The sequence below is a fragment of the Manis pentadactyla genome, chromosome 3, assembly GCF_030020395.1.
Source record: "Manis pentadactyla isolate mManPen7 chromosome 3, mManPen7.hap1, whole genome shotgun sequence".
In the NCBI taxonomy this organism is placed as follows: domain Eukaryota; kingdom Metazoa; phylum Chordata; class Mammalia; order Pholidota; family Manidae; genus Manis; species Manis pentadactyla.
Window position 1 is genome coordinate 159,833,528 of NC_080021.1, and position 18,371 is coordinate 159,851,898.

At 35.8% G+C, this 18,371-nt stretch overlaps 2 protein-coding genes across 2 annotated transcripts in view; both read left to right on the forward strand.

The window, feature by feature from the left end:
• The window catches only part of PDCD1LG2 (programmed cell death 1 ligand 2), a 173,155-nt gene that overhangs the window by 124,493 nt on the left and 30,291 nt on the right, over positions 1-18,371 (forward strand). The window contains exon 8 of the mRNA XM_057498645.1: positions 14,469-14,576. Within this exon, the coding sequence (XP_057354628.1) occupies positions 14,469-14,481 (13 nt within the window). The 3' untranslated portion in view covers positions 14,482-14,576. The remainder of the gene's footprint in view (positions 1-14,468; positions 14,577-18,371) is intronic.
• Positions 1-18,371, forward strand: part of RIC1 (RIC1 homolog, RAB6A GEF complex partner 1) — a 135,917-nt gene that overhangs the window by 14,892 nt on the left and 102,654 nt on the right. Inside the window, exon 2 of the mRNA XM_036878825.2 lies at positions 14,469-14,576. Within this exon, the coding sequence (XP_036734720.1) occupies positions 14,469-14,576 (108 nt within the window). The remainder of the gene's footprint in view (positions 1-14,468; positions 14,577-18,371) is intronic.

Consider the following 18,371-nt stretch of genomic DNA (forward strand, 5'->3'; position numbering starts at 1 on the left):
AGATTATTTTCATTTCCTCTTCAGATAGTTCACTGTTAAGTGTATAGAAATGGAATTGATTTTTGTATGTTGATTTTATTTCCTGAAGTTTTACTGAACTTATTTATTACTTCTAACATTTTAAAAAATGGAATCTTAAGTGTTTTCCATATATAAGATGTTTGCAAATGGACTATTTGGATGCCTTTTATTTATTTTTCTTGCCTAATTGCTCTGGCTAGGACTTCCAGGACTGTGTTGAAAAGTGATGAGAGTAGGTATACTTACTTGTTACTGATTTTAGTGGAAAATCTTTCAGTTTTTCACTGTTGGGTGTGATTTAGCTATGGGTCTTACAGATGGCCTTTTTTATGTTGAGATATTTTCCTTCTATTCCTAGTTAACTGCTGAGAGTTTTTGTCATGAAAAGGTGTTGGATTTTGTCACTTTTCTGCCACTGTTGAGGCAATCATGTATTTTTATCCTTTGTTTTGTTAATGTAGTTTATCTTATTAATTGATTTTCCTATGGTGACACATTCTTGCGTGCCAAGGATAAATCAGGCTTAATTATGGTGTATAATTCTTTTTTAATGTGCTGTTGAATTGGATTTTCTAGCACTGTGTTAAAGATCTTTGTCTATTTCATCAGATATATTGGCCTGTGTGGTTTCTTTTCTTGTGGTGCCTATGGCTTTGCTATCAGGGTAATGTGGGCCTCATGAAATGAGTTTGAAAGTGTTCCTGCCTCTTTGATATTTTGGAAGAGTTTGAGAAGGGTTGGCATTTTAAATGTTTGGTAGAATTCACCAGTGAAACCATCTGGTATTGAACTCTTCTCTGTTGAGAGGTTTTTGATCACTGATTCAAGCTGCATATTAATTACTTGTCTGTATAGATTCCCTATTCCTTCATGATTCAGTCTTTGTAGGTGGTGTATTTCTATGAATTTATCCATTCAGTGTTACTCAGATTTCTGGCGTACAGTTGCTCAGTCATCTTTTATGATCACTTGGCATTTCTGTGGTATCAGTTGTAATGTCTCTTCCATTTCTGATTTTATTCAAGTTTTCTCTTTTTTTCCTTAGTTAGGTCTAGCTGACTTTTTTGATTTCCTTTTCAAAAACCAACTGTTATGTTAATTTTTCCTGTAGTTTTACTGTATTCTGTTTGACTTATTTCTGCTCTAATCTTTTTATTATTTGGTTCTTTCTGTTAACTGGGCTTAGTTCTTTTTCTAGTTCATTGAGGTGTAAAATTAGGTAGATTTGAGATCTTTTTCTTTTTTTTATTATAGCCATTTATCATTCTGAGTACTGTTTTTGCTGCATCCTGTAAATTTTGTTGCTTAGTTTTTATTTCAGTATATATTTTAATTTGCCTTTCACTTTCTCCCTTGACCTATTTGTTGTTGTTCAAGAGTATGTTTAATCTACACATATTTTTTAATTTTCCAGTTTTCTTTTGCAATTGAGTTCTATAAGTTCTATAATTGAGTTCTATAGTTTCACTCTACTGTGGTGAGAAGAAAGTTGGTATGATTTCAGTCTTCTTAAATTTGTTAAGACTTCTTTTTTGTTGTAATATGTGTTCTGTCCTGGTGAACGTACCGTGTACACTTAAGAAGAATGTGTATTCTGCTGTTTATGGAATATTCTGTACATGTCTGTTAGTTTCATTTGGTTGATAGTGGTGTTCAAGCCTTCAGTTTCCTTATAGATTTTCTGACTATTCATTATGAAAAGCAGAATATTAAAGTATCCTATTATTGTATTGCTGTTTACCTCTACATTCAGTTGTGTCAGTATTTGCTTTATATATTTAGGTATGCTGAGGTTATACCTAACATGTATATATTTATATATTATATGCTTTGTGTATATATTTACAGTTATATCTTCCTGGTGAATTTATCCTTTAATCATTATATAATGTCTTTGTTTGTCTCTGGTGACAGTTTTTAATTTAAAGTCTATTTTCTCTGATACGAGTATATCCATCTGTGTTCTCTCTTACTTACCATATGCATGAGATACCTTTTTCCATCCTTTCACTTTCAGCCTACATATGTCCTTAAATTTAAAATGAGTTTCTTACAGACAGCATATAATTGGGTCTTCTTCTTCTTCTTCTTCTTCTTCTTGTTCTTTAAATTCATTCAGCCACTCTATGTTTTTGGTCAGTGAGTTCAACCTACTGACATTTAAAGTAATTGTCGATAGGAGAGGATTTACTTTAGCTATTTTTTTTTACCGGAATATAGCTGGTATACAGTATCATACTGCTTTCATATGTACAACATAGTGATTTGATAATTATATACATAACAAAATGCTCACTCACCATAGTAAATGTAGTTACCCTTGCTACCATACCAAGATATTACAGAATTTTTGGTTATATTGTCTGTGCTGTACTTCCATTCCTATAACTGGTTTACTTTATAGTTTGATGCTTGTACTCGTTATTCCCTTTAACTTTTGACCCACCTACCCCAACCCTTCCCCCATGGTAACCACCAGTCTCTTCCCTGTGTCTATAAATCTATTTCTGTTCTGTTTGTTTTGTTTTCTAATTCCACATGTAAGTGAAATCATGGTTTTTTTTTTTCTTTACCTGGCTTATTTCACTTAGCATAATACACTCCAGGTCCATCCATGTCACAAACGGCAAGATTTCTTTTTTATGGCTGAGTAACATTCCAGTGTGTATGGTGTGTGTATATGCATATCCATTTTTTAAAAATACATTTATCTGTTAATGGATGTTTCAGTTGCTTCCATATCTTAGGTATTGTAAATAATGAGGCAGTAAACAGAGGAGTGCATATATCTCTTCAAGTCAGTTATTTTGTTTTCTTAAGGTAAATACCCAAAAGTGGAATTTCCAGGTGGTATTTCTATTTTAAGTTTTTTGAGGAACCTCCATACTGCTATTCACAGTGGCTGCACCAATTTATATTCCCACCAACAGTGGAGGAGGGTTGCCTTTTCTCCACATCTTCACCAACACTTGTTATTTCTTGTCTTTTGAGTAGTAGCCATTCTTACTGATGTGAGGTGATTTCTCATTGTGGTTTAAGTTTGCATTCACCCCAGATGACCAGTGGTGTTGAGTATCTTTTCATGTGACTGTTGATCATCTATAGGTCTTCTTTAGAAAATCGTCTGTTCGGGGCTTGTGCCCATTTTTTAATTGGGTTGTTTTTTGGTGCTGTATGTGTTCTTTATGTATTTTGGATATTAGCCCTGTGTCAGATATATCATTTGTATATATTCTCCCATATAATAGGTTGACTTTTTGTTTTGTTGATGGTTTCCTTTGCTGTGCAGATACTTTTTAGTTTGATGTGTTCCCACTTGTTTATTTTTTGCTTTGTTACCCTTGTCTGGCAGGATATGTCCAGAAAAAAATTACTCATGCTTATGTTAAAGAGATTTTTGCCAGTGTTTCCTTAGAGTTTTATGGTTTCATGTCTTACATTTGGGTCTTTAATTCAGTTTGAGTTTACTTTTTTGTATGATGTTAGTGATCCTGTTTAATTCTCTTGCATGTAGTTTTCCGGTTTTCCCAGCACCATTTATTGAAGGAGACTATCTTTCCCTTGTATATTCTTGCCTCCTTTGTCATAGATTAATTGACCATATATGTGTGTTTATTTCTGGGCTCTTTTCTGCTCCATTGATCCACATATCTGTTCTTGTGCCAGTAGCATACTGTTTTAATCACTGTAGCTTTGTAGTATAGGTTGCAATCAGGGAGTATGATACTCCCAGCTTTGTTGTTCTTTCTCAAGATTGCTTTGGCTTTTCAGGGTCTTCTGTGGTTCCATATGAATTTTAGGATTATTTGTTCTAGTTCATTGAAAAATGCCATTGGTATTTTGATAGGGATTGCACTGAATCTAAATTGCTTTGGACAGAATGGTCATTTTGACAATATTAATTCTTCCTATCCATGAGCTTGGGGTGGATTTCCATTTATTTGTGTCTTCAATTTCTTTCGTCAGTGTCTTATAATTTTCAGAATACAGATCTTTCACCTCCTTGGCTAGGTTTATTCCTAGGTATTTTATTCTTTTGATGCAATTGTCAGTGGAATTGTTTTATTGATTTCTCTATCTGCAGTCTTGTTAGTATATAGGAATGCAAAAGATTTCTGTATTACTGATTTTATATCCTGCACTTTGCTGAATTCAGTTATTCTGATAGTTTTTTTGGTGGGGTCTTTAGGGTTTTCTATATATAGTATCATGTCATCAAGTAGTGACAGTTTTACTTCCTTACCAATTTGGATGCCTTTATCTGTTTTTCTTGTGTCATTGCCATGGCTAGGACCTCTAGTACTGTGTTGAATAAAAGTGGTGATAGGAGGCATCTTTGTCTTGTTCTTGATCTTAGAGGAAATGCCATGAGCTTTTTGCCATTGAGTGTGATGTTAGCTGTGGGATTTGTCATATATAGCCTTTATTATGTTGAGGTATGTTTCCTCTATACCTATTTTGTTGAGAGTTATATCATGAATGGATGTTGAATTTTGTCAAATGCTTTTTCAGCATCTGTTGAGATGGTATTTATCCTTCCCTTGTTAATGTGATATATCACATTGATTGATTTATGAATATTATACCATCCTTGTATCCTTGGAATAAATGCCACTTGGTCGTGATGGCTGATCCTTTTGATGTATTTTTTATTTCAGTTTGCTAATATTTTGTTGAGGATTTTTACATCTATATTCATCAGGAATATTGGTCTGTAATTTTTTTGTAGTATCTTTGTCTAGTTTTGGTATTAGAGTGATGCTGGCTGGGCTCATAGAATGAGTTTAGAAGTATTCCCTCTTCTTCTGTGTTTGGAATACTTTAGGAACGATGGGTATTAGTTTTTCTTTAAATGCTTAGTAGAATTCGCCATCTGGTCTTGGAAGTTGGCTTGTTGAGAGTTTTTTGAATACCAATTCAATTTTATTAATAGAAATCTGTCCAGATTTTCTCTTTCCTCCTGGGTCAGTTTTGGAAAATTGTATGTTTATAAGAAGTGATCCATTTCATCTAGGTTGTTCGATTTATTGGCATTTAATTTTTCGTAGAATTCTCATAATTCTTTTCATTTCTGTTGTGCCATTTGTAACTTCTACTCTTTCATTTCTAAATTTGTTTATTTGTGTCTTCTTTTTTTTCTTTGATATGGCTGGCTAGTAAGTCTTGGTAAATCTATCTTGTTTATCTTATGGAGGAACCAGCTCTTGGTTTCATTGATTTTTGTTTGTTTGTTTCCTTACTCTCTATTTTATTTGTTTCTACTATGATCTTTATTATGTCCTCCCTGCTACTAACTTGGGGCTTTGTTCTTTTTCTAGTTCCTTTAGTTTTAAGGTTAGATTGTTTATATGAAATTGTTGTTTCTTGAGGTAGGCCTGTATTGCTGTAAAGTCTCTCTTAAAATCACTTTTTCTTCATGCCACATATTTTGAATAGCTGTGTTTCTATTTTCTTTTATCTCCATGTATTGTTTGACTTTCTGTTTGATCTGTTCTTTGATCTGTTGATTATTTAGAACCATGTTCAACTTCCCCATTTTTTTTCCCCAGATTTTTTTCTTGTAGTTGATTTCTAGTTTCATACTATTATGGTCTGAAAAGATCCTTTCAGTCTTCAATTTATTGAGACTTGTTTTGTGTCCTATATGTGATCTATTCTGGCGAATATTCCATGTAAACTCGAGAAGAATATACATTCTGCTGCTCTGGGGTGGCATGTTCTGTGTATGTATATCAAGTCCATCTGGTCTAATATGTCATTCAACACCACTGTTTCCTTATTGATCTTCTGTGTGATCTATCTGTTCATATAAGTAGGGTGTTAAAGTCCCCTGCTATTATTGTGTTACTGTTAATTTCTCCCATTTTTCTCTGTTAACATTTGTTTTATATATTTAGGTGCTCCTTTGTTGGGTGCATTGGTACTTAGAGTTTTCATATTTTCTTTTTAGATTTATTTCTTTTTATACAGTGTGCTTCATTGTCTCTTGTTACTTTCTCTGTTTTGATATCTATTTTGTCTGATAAAAATATTGCTACTCCAGTTTTTTTTTATTTCTGTTTGCATGGAATATCTTTTTCTATCCCTTCAGTTTCAGCCTTTGTGTGTCCTTAAGTCTGAAGTGAGTCTCTTGTAGGCAGCAAATAGCTGTGTCTTGCTTTTTTATCCATTTAGACACCCTTCCATTTGATTGTTGTATTTCATTCATTTTCATTTAAAATAATTATTGATATTTATGTACTTATTGCCATTTTGTTAAAAGTTTCCTGGTTGTTTTTGTCATTCTCTGGTCCTTTCTTCCTCTCTTGCTCTCATGTCTTGTGCTTTATGACATTCTTTAGTGTTATAGTTGGGTTCTTTTTTGTGTTTCTTGTATACATTTTGGGTTTGTGGTTATCATGGGGTTCTTACATGGTGCCCTATGAATATAACAATGTATTATCTGATGGCCAATTACGTTCCAGCACATTTTAACAGGACTGCATTTCTTACTCCTCCTCAGTGTTCTATGTATATATCTTTTTTAAACACCTTTTAATTAAGTGATTCCTTAACTAATTTTCAGATGTAATTGCTTTTGCTACTTTTGTTTTTTTGACCTTCATAGTACCTAAGTATTGATCTCCTACCTATTCTATATGATTGTTTAACAGTGGAAATTTTTCCCTTTGATTTCTTACTTCTTTTTAGGATCTTTTCTTTTCCTCATAAAGAAATCCCTTTCACGTTTTTTGTAAGGCTGGTTTAATAGTGGTGAACTCCTTTAACTTAGGTTTATCTATGAAGCTCTTATTTCTCCTTCAATTCTGAATGATAACTTTGCTGCTAGGTAGAGTATTGGAGTTTTTTTTTTTTCCTTTCAGCACTTTGTATATATCATGTTCTTGCTTTCTGACTGATAGAATTTCTGCTGAAAAGTCCACGGATAGCCTTATGGTACTTTCCTTATACATAGTTTGCTGCTTTTCTCTTTTTGTTTTTAAAATTTGCTCTATGTCTTAGATAGGTTCTTATACTCCACATATGAGTGAAATCATTTGGTACTTGTCTCTCTCTGCCTGGCTTATTTCACTGAGCATAATACCCTCTAGCTCCACCCATGTTGTTGCAAATGGTAGGATTTGTCTTCTTATGGCTGAATAATATTCCATTGTGTATATGTACCACATCTTCTTTATCCATTCATCTACTTATGGACACTTAGGTTACTTCCATTTCTTGGCTATTGTAAATAGTCCTGCGATAAACATAGGGGTGCATATGTCTTTTTCAAACTGAGCTGCTGCACTCTTAGGGTAAATTCCTAGGAGTGGAATTCCTGGGTCAAATGGTATTTCTATTTTGAGCATTCTGAGGAACCTCCATACTGCTTTCCACAATGGTTGAACTAATTTACATACCCACCAGCAATGTAGGAGGGTTCCCCTTTCTCCACAACCTCGCCAACATTTGTTATTGTTTGTCTTTTGGATGGTGGTGATCCTTACTGGGGTGAGGTGATACCTCATTGTGGTTTTAATTTGCATTTCTCTGATGACTAGCAATGTGGAGCATCTTTTCATGTGTCTGTTGGCCATCTGAATTTCTTCTTTGGAGAATTGTCTGTTCAGCTTCTCTGCCCATTTTTTAATTGGATTATTTGCTTTTTGTTGAGGAGCGTGAGCTCTTTATATATTTTGGATGTCAAGCCTTTATCGGATCTGTCATTTATGAGTATATTCTCCCTTACTGTGGGATGCCTTTTTGTTCTATTGATGGTGTCCTTTGCTGTACAGAAGCTTTTCAGCTTGATATAGTCCCACTTGTTCATTTTTGCTTTTGTTTCCCTTGCCCATGGAGATATGTTCATGAAGAAGTTGCTCATGTTTATGTCCAAGAGATTTTTGCCTATGTTTTTCTCTAAGAGTTTTATGGTTTCATGACTTACATTCAGGTCTTTGATCCATTTCGAATTTACTTTTGTATATGGGGTTAGACAATGATCCAGTTTCATTCTCTTACATGTAGCTGTCCAGTTTTGCCAACACCAACTGTTGAAGAGGCTGTCATTTCCCCATTGTATGTCCATGCCTCCTTTATCATCTGTTAATTGACCATATATGCTTGGGTTAATGTCTGGAGTCTCTATTCTGTTCCACAGGTCTGTGGGTCTGTTCTTGTGCCAGTACGAAATTGTCTTGATTACTGTGGCTTTGTACAAAGTAGAGCTTGAAGTTGGGGAGCGAGATCTCCCCCACTTTATTCTTCCTTCTCAGGATTGCTTTGGCTATTCGGGGTCTTTGGTGGTTCCATATGAATTTTTGAACTGTTTGTTCCAGTTGAACAAATTCTTTGTTGAAGACTGCTGTTGGTAATTTGATAGGGATTGCATTGAATCTGTAGATTGCTTTGGGCAGGATGGCCATTTTGACGATGTTAATTCTTCCTAGCCAATACATCCTCTTTGGAATTCCTCATCTCTGGTCCTTCTTTAAATTTTCTATCCCTTTGTTGGGGTCCACCTTGAGTTCCTCCATTGTTTTCTCAAGTCCAGTGAGAATCTTTAAAACCATCATCTTAAACTTGTTTTTTATCAGGTAGATTGGTTAACTCTGTTTCATTTAGCTTTTTTTCTGATTTTTTTCTTGTTCTGTTGTTAGGGGGATATTCCTGTGTCTCTTCATTTTGTTTGACTTTCTGTGCTTTTTTGTGTGAATTAGTAAAAGGGCTCCTTTTTCCTGTCTTGAAGGATTGGCCTAGTGTAGGAATGTACATTGGGTAGACTTCATATTCCTCATACTTCTGGCAAGCTGGAAGCCAAGTGAGCATGAGACAGGCTTGTTCTGGTTCTTTGGCTTTCAGGGTGTGGTACTGGGGTAGGGGTGGGGCTGCGCAGTCTCGGGGACCTGGTGGAGGGGCTCCCGAATGGACATTTGTGGATTTTGTGCTCGTAGAGGGGTGTGTGATAGACCAATGGAGAGGAGTTCCCAGACCAGCAGAAGGTCAGGGTTGCACACCAGGTAACTTGCAAATTGGTACCAGCTGTCCCTGTGCCTGTTCACACATAAGCCTATTCATGTTCTGGACTGCTCTCAGGAATTCTTGTTTTGTTGCCAGCCAATTCCTATTGGCTTGGGTGCAACAGGTCCTGTGCATACTCACCCACAGGCTAGTGCATGGTCTTCACTGTCCCAGGGAGTTCTGGGGTTGTCGGTGGCTGGGTCCTGCTGGTTGGGTGGAACCAGATCCTCAGCATGTTCACCCACAGGCAGGTGCATGCTCTATACTGGTCTGGGTAGTTTTGGTGTTGGCACCAGTTTTGTGCATACTCCCTATTGGGCCGGGGAACTCCCCTCTGGGTCATGATGATGGGGCTGTGAAGGCAAATGGCAGTGGGTGGCAAGGTGGGACTGCTCAATATCCTATAAGCACATTTGAGTATGGGCAGGGGCCAGTAGGCCACCTAGACCAAGTCTGAAATTGGTGTGTGTCCCCGAATCCTGCTCTTGGCTGCCCTAAGATGTGTAGAAGGAAAGGAAATGATGGCTGTGGCTGGCTCTTCTGATGCCACAGTTCTTGCAGCAGTTCCCTTGCCAAGTGGAGGATGAAACTTGGGTTCTTTCATTTATGGCCTAATTGCACTTTAAACTTCAGGGCTTTTTTTTCTTTGCCTGAGGGCAAAAAGTCTGTGCCTGGCTCTCTCAGTGATGTCCCTCCCTCTCCTACCAGTACTGTGCTGGGGGTGGGGTTCCCACCGTTACTGGGTCTCTGTCTCTCTTGCCTTTTATGTGATCTTTCTATCCCTTGTATAGAAGGTGTTTACTTAAGTCTCAGGTCTTCAGCATGAAATGGCTCTGTGTAGATTTGTTGGTAGTGTGGGAGAAGGTGGAGTCAGGTTCTGCTGTCCCGTCTTTCCAGAATCGCCTGTGATTGTTTTCTTTTAGTTTTGTAGTTCTTATGTCTGTCTTTTCCTCTTGCTGTATTTGTGTTTCATTAATATTTTGTATTGGTGTATTTTGTTTTCCTTTCTCTTTTGTATAACTTTTATAGATAATCCTTTGTGATTACTGTGGGACTTAAACAAAATACAGTGATGACAGTTTATTTGAAGTTGTTTAAGAAAACAAGTATGGCTAAATTGCATACCAATTCTTAACACTTCAGCTTCTCCCCCACACTTTGTTATTGTCATTATGTACATATATTTATTTTGTGTGTCTACTAACATTTTTAGGTGTGGTTATTTTAATACTCCTGTCTTTTAACTTTTATACTAGAATTAAAAGGAACTTACCCACATTATTACAGTATTATTCTGTTTGTATATTTATCTTTACCAACCAATTTTATACTTTTTATACTTTTGTGCTGTCACTTAGCAACATTACATCTCATTCTGAAGAATTCTCTTTTAACATTTCTGGTAAATAGGTCTAATGTTGAACTCCCTCAATTTTTATTTGTTTGGAAAAGACTCTTATCTTTCCTTCATTTTTTAAGGATGATTTTGCCTTACATAGTGTTACTGGTTGGTAGGTTTTTTTCTTTCAGCACTTTGAATGTATTATCCCACTCCCTTCTGGCCTGCAATGTTTGTCCTGAGAGATCGATCCACTTACAGTCTTCTTGGAGTTCCCTTGTACATGATAAGTTGCCTTTTTCTTCTGCTTTCAAAATCATTTCTTTGCTTTTACTTTTGACAATTGATTATAATTTGTCTCAATGAGGACTTTTCTGAGTTCCTCTTCTTTGGGGTTTTCTTCCCCTCATTTGGGAAGTTTTCATTCATTTCTTTGGATAAGCTTTCTGGTCATTTCTCTCTCTCCTGTTGTGTATATTGGTCTGTTTATTAGTGTCCCATCAGTCCCTTAAGCTTTATTCACTTCTTTTTTCTTTTTTTTTTTTTTCTCTTCTTTTGTGATTGAGTGAATTCTGTTGATCTTTCTTGGAGTTTGCTGGCCTTCTGTTTGATGAAGTCTTCTGTTGAACTCTTCTAGTAAAGTTTCCATTTTAGTTATTATATTCTTCAGCTCTGTGACTTCTATTGGTACTTTTTATGTTTGTTTCTGTTGAAATTCTCACTTTGTTCATCCATTGTTTTCCTGACCTCAGTGAACATCTTTATGATGGTTATTACAAGTTATCTTTCTTATATATCATATATCTGTTTAATTAGGGTCTATTTTTGGAGATTTAATTTAATTTCCTTTGTTTGGAACAGATTTGCCCATTTTTTTTCATCTTCCTTGACTCTCTGTGTTGGTGTCTGTACATTAGACAAAGGAGCCACCTCTCCCAGTCTTCACAGACTGACCTCATATATTAGAAGACCCCCACCAATCAGCCTGGCCAGAGATTCTGGCAGCCTCTCAGATCTTCCTGTTAGTTTAACTTGTTCCTTTGTTGTTTGCAGCCCCCAGGTTTCTAGGGTATGCTGGATCCCCTCAGTGTGATGCAACAAGTGAGACTGAAGCCATTCCGCAGGTGGCCTCCAGAAGAGTTGAATTGTTATATGCTCCATCCAACTCTTTCTCTCCCTTGGGAGAAGCTGGGAGCTAGGTTTTTGGTTGGTTTCCCCTGTGCTGAGCCCTGGGGGAAGGGCTATGTATGGCAACTGCCTGCCTTGATCTCTTTCTCTGTTCTTATCAGCCCCTGGGCAGCTAGGTTTTTTGGGATCCTGTCAGTACTCTGAGAAAGGCAAGACAAAAGCGTTTGGCCAACCCCTGTACAAATTGGGGCATTGGACATGTGGACCAACTCTTTCTTTTCTCAGGAAGAAGCTGGACTTTTTCCTCTGTTCACTCTTTGCTGAGCTGTGGTGACTACCAGTCCAAGTTACTGTCTCTGTTGTCCCGTAGGTGGCTGGATTATGCTGGTTCTGTCAGACATTTCCAAATACTATTCCAAGACTGGCAAGACAGAAGCCAGGCCTCTAGGAAACTTCTGTGGAGAGTTTGAGGCATTGGACATGCAGACCACCTCTTCTCATTCTCAGGAATTAGCTGGGAGCTATAGTTTCATCCTGATTGTATGGCACTTTGTTTCGGCTAGGAGTTTGGTAAGAGAGTATCCAAAATCTCCCTATCAGCTTTTATGGGTCTGGTTTTGTGTTCACTTAATATTCAGGAGTATCTTGATTAGTTTTTTGCATTTTTCACAAAGGGATTTTTTTTGTGAATTGTTGAGACCGTGTGTTTGTGGAGAAGGAGAGTCCAGGGCCGCCTCCTGTTCTGCCTTCTTGCTGATCAACACTCCTTTGTAGGTACTTGTTTTTAACCTTTAATTGATATTTGAAATATAAGCAACTAATTTCTGGCAGTTTTAATGTGTTTTGAGCTTTGTTAGCTTCTTATAAACTTCTGTATTTCAATTTTAGAGATTAAAAAAACGCTTTAAGGAGATGATTTATGTAACACTGTTTTCCAAAGGCCAAAGTGAAAAAAGCCATCCATAAGAACTATATTCTAGTTGATAAATTTGTTTGTATAGGGACATAGTTAGCTCAATGCCTATAGTAGGGCTGTACACGAAACTAAATTGTATGAAATGATAGCCAGGTCTCACTGACTGAGAAAGGTTACAAGTATGGGAGAAGGCTAGTGTGAGCCACAATATGCTCAACTGTAGCTGTATGTTTCCATATTTAAATATATATATATATATACACACACACACACACACACACACACACACACACACACACATGTAGAAAGGAATATATTGAGATATGTGTGTATATGTGGGTTAGTAAAGGTACATTTATATCCTCTGTTTGCTGAGAAGACGTAGAAACAGCCACAGTCTACTAGCAACATACATCCTGTTTCCAAATACTATTCTCTAATAAACAGGAGTCTTTGGAAAAATGACTGATTATGGGGCAAGGGTAGGAAAGTACAAGATGACCCTGTGATACTTCTTATAGTACCAGAAAGCGGATGGCCAGTTTTTCCAACACCTTTGTTGAGTTCTCCATTGTGTTACCTTTGCTCCTTTGTTAAAGGTCAGGTGATTATGTTTATGTAGGTCTTTTTCTGGGCCCTCTTACTCTGTTACATTGATCTGTTTTTCTGTTCTTTTGCCAGTACCGCACTGTCATCATTATTTTATCCGAAGTCTTCAGGTTGGGTAGTGTCAGGCCTTCTTCAGTATTGAGTTGGTCATTCTCTGTCTTTTACCTCTCCATATAAACATTAGAATCTGTCTGTTCATGTCTCTAAAACAACTTGCTGTGATTTTGATTGGAATTATGTTGAATCTATAGGTCAAGTTGTGAAGAACTGACATCTTGACATATTGAGTTCCTGTACAGAAAGTTGGACTATCCATTTATTTAGTTGTTTTTGTTTTATTTTGTTCAACAGAATTTTATAGTTTCCTCATATAGATCTTGTACCTGTCCTGTTAACTTTCTGCTAGTGTATAAGAAAACAATTGACTTATTTATTGACATTATATCCTGCAACCTTGCTAATAATTACTTATTTCTACAAGGCTTTTTTGTTCTTTCATATTTTCTGTATAGGCAGTCATGTCACCTTTGAACGGACAGTTATATTTCTTTCATCCCAATCTGTAGATCTTTAATTCCTTTTCTTGTCTTATTGCATTAGCTAGGACATCCAGTATGACATTGTAGAGGAGTGGTGCAAGGGGATCCTTACCTTGTTCCTGATCTTAGCAGGAAAGCTTCTGGTTCTTTCCCGTGAGTGTGATGTTAGCTGTAGGTTTTTTGGTACATGTTCTTTGTCAGTTGAGGAAGTTCCCCTCTATTCCTAATTTGCTGAGAATTTTTATCATGAATGGATGTTGGCTTTTGTCAAATTCTTTTTCTGCATCTATTGATAGGATCATGTGATTTTCTTTTTTAGTCTGTTGATGCAGTGGATTGCATTAATTGGTTTTTTGAATGTTGTTCCAGCCTTGCATACCTGAAGTAAATCCCTCTTGGTTGTAGTGTATAATTCTTTTTATACAGTGTTAAATTAGATTTGCTAATGCTTTGTTGAGAAATGTTGTACCTATGTTTATGAGAGATATTGGTTTGTGATTTTTCTAAAAATGTCTGTCAGGTTTTAGTATTAGGGTGATGCTGACCTCATATAAAGAGTTAGGAAGTATTCTGTCTGCTACTGTCTTCTGGAAGAGATTGTGGAGAATATGTATAATTTCTTCAGATGTTTGGTAGAATTCACCAGTGAACCCATCTGGGCCTGTTTCTGGTTTTGAAGGTTACTAATTATTAATTCAGTTTCTTCAATAGCTATAGTCCTGTTCAGGTTGTTTTTTTTTTTTTTTGGTTCTTTTTAGTTGATTTGCTTGGACTATTTAAGCTGATGATTTAATATTAGATTATTTTACTTTTAGAATTATTAAAATAGTTTCAGAGTATTCCATGGTGAGTTATCTTAAATTTGCTTGTTTATGTTTGTGTGAGATATTAATAAAACACAACTGTTTCCTTCCAGCCTAGTGTGTTAATTGTAACCTACAAGGAACCTGCAAAATCGTCCTCTCAGTTTGGATCCTACAAGCAAGCTGAATGGAGGCCAGATAGTACCATGATAGCTGTGTCAGTAAGTAGATTTTTCAACTTTAATAGAGTTTTCTTATGAAATAATTATATTGCATTTAAATTTGATTCTCATAGATGACTTCTTTTCAGTCTTTTCTGCCCATTAGCATTTATCTTCTGTTTTAAGAATTAAGAATTTCTGTACCAATTCTTCTATTCAGGTTACTCCTACTGTATCTTCTTTCTTAGTTCTTCTACTACCCTTCCTTACACGTAGTGCCATTATCTTTATTTTTTCCACTTAACTGTTCTGTCCTTGAAGTCTTATCCAGGTTTTAAAGTCTTTCATCTATATACATACAGTACTACAAAATTTATATTTTAAGTCCTGTCCTTCATTTCTAAGGATGTCTCACAAAAATAATAAATTATATGTTTATGTTATGCTAAATTCTCACATCTATTTCTGCATTTCTCCTCTGTTCCATTAATTTGCTTAGATCTGGTTAATTTTACCTTTTAAATTTGCTTTGTCACTGTCATCTCTTGGATTGTCATCATCACCTAATTTAAGTTAGCAATAAATATATAGTTAATATTTATTGAGTACTTGCTGTGTAAGTACTATTATAACCAGTTTACATGGATCTTCACATTCAATCTTTAAAGAAACACTTTGAAGTAGATGCTTTTATCCTTCATAGTAGATGAGTATATTGAGTCATGGAGAAATTGTTTTGTCCAAAGTTACACAGATCATGTATATTGGGAGAGAAGGGATTTAAACTTAGGTACTCAGATTACGTTAACTGTACTATTAACTAGTACACAAACTTATCTCTCTGCCTTACGGACTTCTCTAGTCCATGCAATATAATGCTGACTGGTTTAATCATCTGAAAAAGTTTCAGGTGGTTAAAATATTGAATAGTTCCTTACTTCCCACAGCAGAAGCCTGCAGATTACCAACTATGCGCCAAATCTATCCTGCTGTTTGTGTATTGACCATGAACTAAAAATGGTTTTATGTATTTAAATGATTGAAAAAAATCAGAGGAATAATATTTTTGACTTTTGAAATCATGAAATTTAAATTTCATTGTCCATAAATAATGTTTTCTTGGAGCATGAAAATGGTAATATATTTACATTATCTGTGGCTGCTTTCAAGCTACAACAGCTGAGTTAAGTAGTCCTGACAGCAGCCATATGTAGTGCTTCATCACTTTCCTGTTCAGTGTTGCTATAAATTAATAACATATATGAATTCATGTTCAGGTGCCTATCTTCATGCTGTGATATTTATTATCTTTTTATTACCAGTTCCCTTCTATCATATCAAAAGAACAAAAGGAGAAAAATAGACTTTGATTATCATGCTTTTAAAGCACAGTGTGTGTTCTTTTATTATTGATTTGGATGTTAATATATTGTGATTATTATACAGTGACACTATAGCAAAACCAAAGCATATAATCTAAGTTGACATCCACCTCAGTACTCATCACAGTATTCTCAACTCACTGAAGTTAATAGTTAGAAAATTAAAAGACTTAAAATGGCGTATCTTATTATACCAGAATTTCATCACAGAAATGAAAATGAAGTTGCAGCCAGATTAAGTTGGGTTGTTGATGAATGGACAAACATTTATATACTGCTGAATTGTTTATTTTAATAGCCAATGCAGATTGTGAAATGAGTATATAACTCCTTATGGGTAGCATATGGAACAACTTCAGGAGAAAAGATTGTTAAAGAACTTGAAAACATAGTATAACCTGAAGTAGAATGCACTGTGGTGTGTTTTAACTGATGGTGGTAAACATATGTGTGGAGCAGAAAAAGCCTACTTGAACAAATTTACAAAGCTTATGCACATTTATGTGTTGAAAGCCAGTGGTTATTTTAAGTTTTTGTCAGATATAGAAGTTAAGTATCCTGACTTGCCCAACCCCACAGCTGTTTGATGGCTTAGCATTCAGTAATAAAGGTTTATTGTGAATTTTTTGAGCTCAGGCCTGAGATTGAAATTTTTTGAACTTGAAGAACCACTCTCAACCACTTACTAGATAAGAATGACTTTTGAAGATAGCTTTTGCTGCAGACTCGGTAATGCTTCCTAATAAATTCAGTCTAAAACTACAAAGCAAACCAGTGCTAATATGTGGTACAGTCATTGTGAATACAGCTAATATTTGAATCACAAGTGGTATGAGGCTGCCTTTTATACTTCCACTTCTATCAAAAGTTAAGACATGAAGGAAGGTCTCAATTTCTAAAAAATTAGCAGTAGATATATTTTACTGTGCTTAAACCACAGTTCCAATAGCATTTTTTTGGACTTTGCCACAGTTGCAAAGGAAATTTCTATATTTCAAAATCCATCTAACTCTGCAAATGAGGAGTGCTTGCACCTGACCTTCAATTGGAAATGAGAATCTAGAATGTAATGACTTATTAAAAGGCAAATATCAGGAGAAGATTCTAGTAGACTTCTGTAATTACCTACCAAGTGATGAACATATTCAACTAAAATCCTCTGCTCATGGACTGATACCAGTATTTGGCAGTAATTATATGAAAAAACGTTTTCAAATACGAAATACGTAAAATCTCATTTCAAGGCAGCATGAATAGAGGAAACTTTGCAATCAATTTTGATGATAGGGAACATTAACTTTAAACCCCAATTAAGTATCCATTCTTTTTAGTGGACAGGTATTACAGAGAAAAATTGTACTCAGTTTTCATTATGTTATAGTTAGAATTTTGTAATAATAAGATTTTCATAAGAAAATTTGTTTTCTTTCTGTATTATTATTTTTTATTTTTCTGTATTCCTGATGCTTTGACATTTGGCAGTCTTGCTGATCCTGGAGAGACTGCCCCTTCCACTGATAGGCAGTCCCTAGAGATAATAAAGTACTCTCCTGCTAGTGTGCCTTTCATATGCAAACCAGTCCATAGCCTGTACTCCCAAGCACCTCCTTTAAGGAGCTATTACACCCTGGGCCGCTATTCCCCTGCCCTGAATACCCACAGAGCCAGGTTCCAGATAGCTAAAGACAGCCCCTACACCCCAGTAAAGAGGAAACAGTTTGTTAGCTTTATTTTTAGAGCAGAAATAATTTCACTTTATTAACCTTAAACTGTATAAATACTAAGAAAACAAGTTAGGAATTACTATACATACATAAGAAAAATAAAACAATTTACTATGCTTAGCTTTTAAAATCCAGTTTTTGTTTCATTGAGTTGTTGCTTGTAGTCTTTTTTTTTTTTTTGGTATCATTAATATACAATCACATGAGCAACATTGTGGTTACTAGACTCTCCCCATTATCAAGTCCCCACCACATACCCCATTACAGTCACTGTCCACTAGGGTAATAAGATGCTATAAAGTCACTACTTGTCTTTTTTGTTCTATACTGCCTTCCCCATACCCCCCCCACCCCCATCGTTATGTGTGCTAATCATAATGCCCCTTATTCCCCTTCTCCCTAGCTCCCTCCCTTCCCACCCACCTTCCCTAGTCCCATTCCCTTTGGCAACTGTTAGTCCGTTCTTGGGTTCTGTGATTCGGCTGCTGTTTTGTTCCTTCAGTTTTTGCTTTGTTCTTATGCTCCACAGATGAGTGAAATCATTTTAACACTTGTCTTTCTCCGCCTGGCTAATTTCACTGAGCATAATACCCCCTAGCTCCATCCATGTTGTTGCAAATGGTAGGATTTGTTTCCTTCTTATGACTGAATAATACTCCATTGTGTATATGTACCACATCTTCTTTATCCATTAATCTACTAATGGACACTTAGGTTGCTTCTGTATCTTGGCTACTGTAAACAGTACT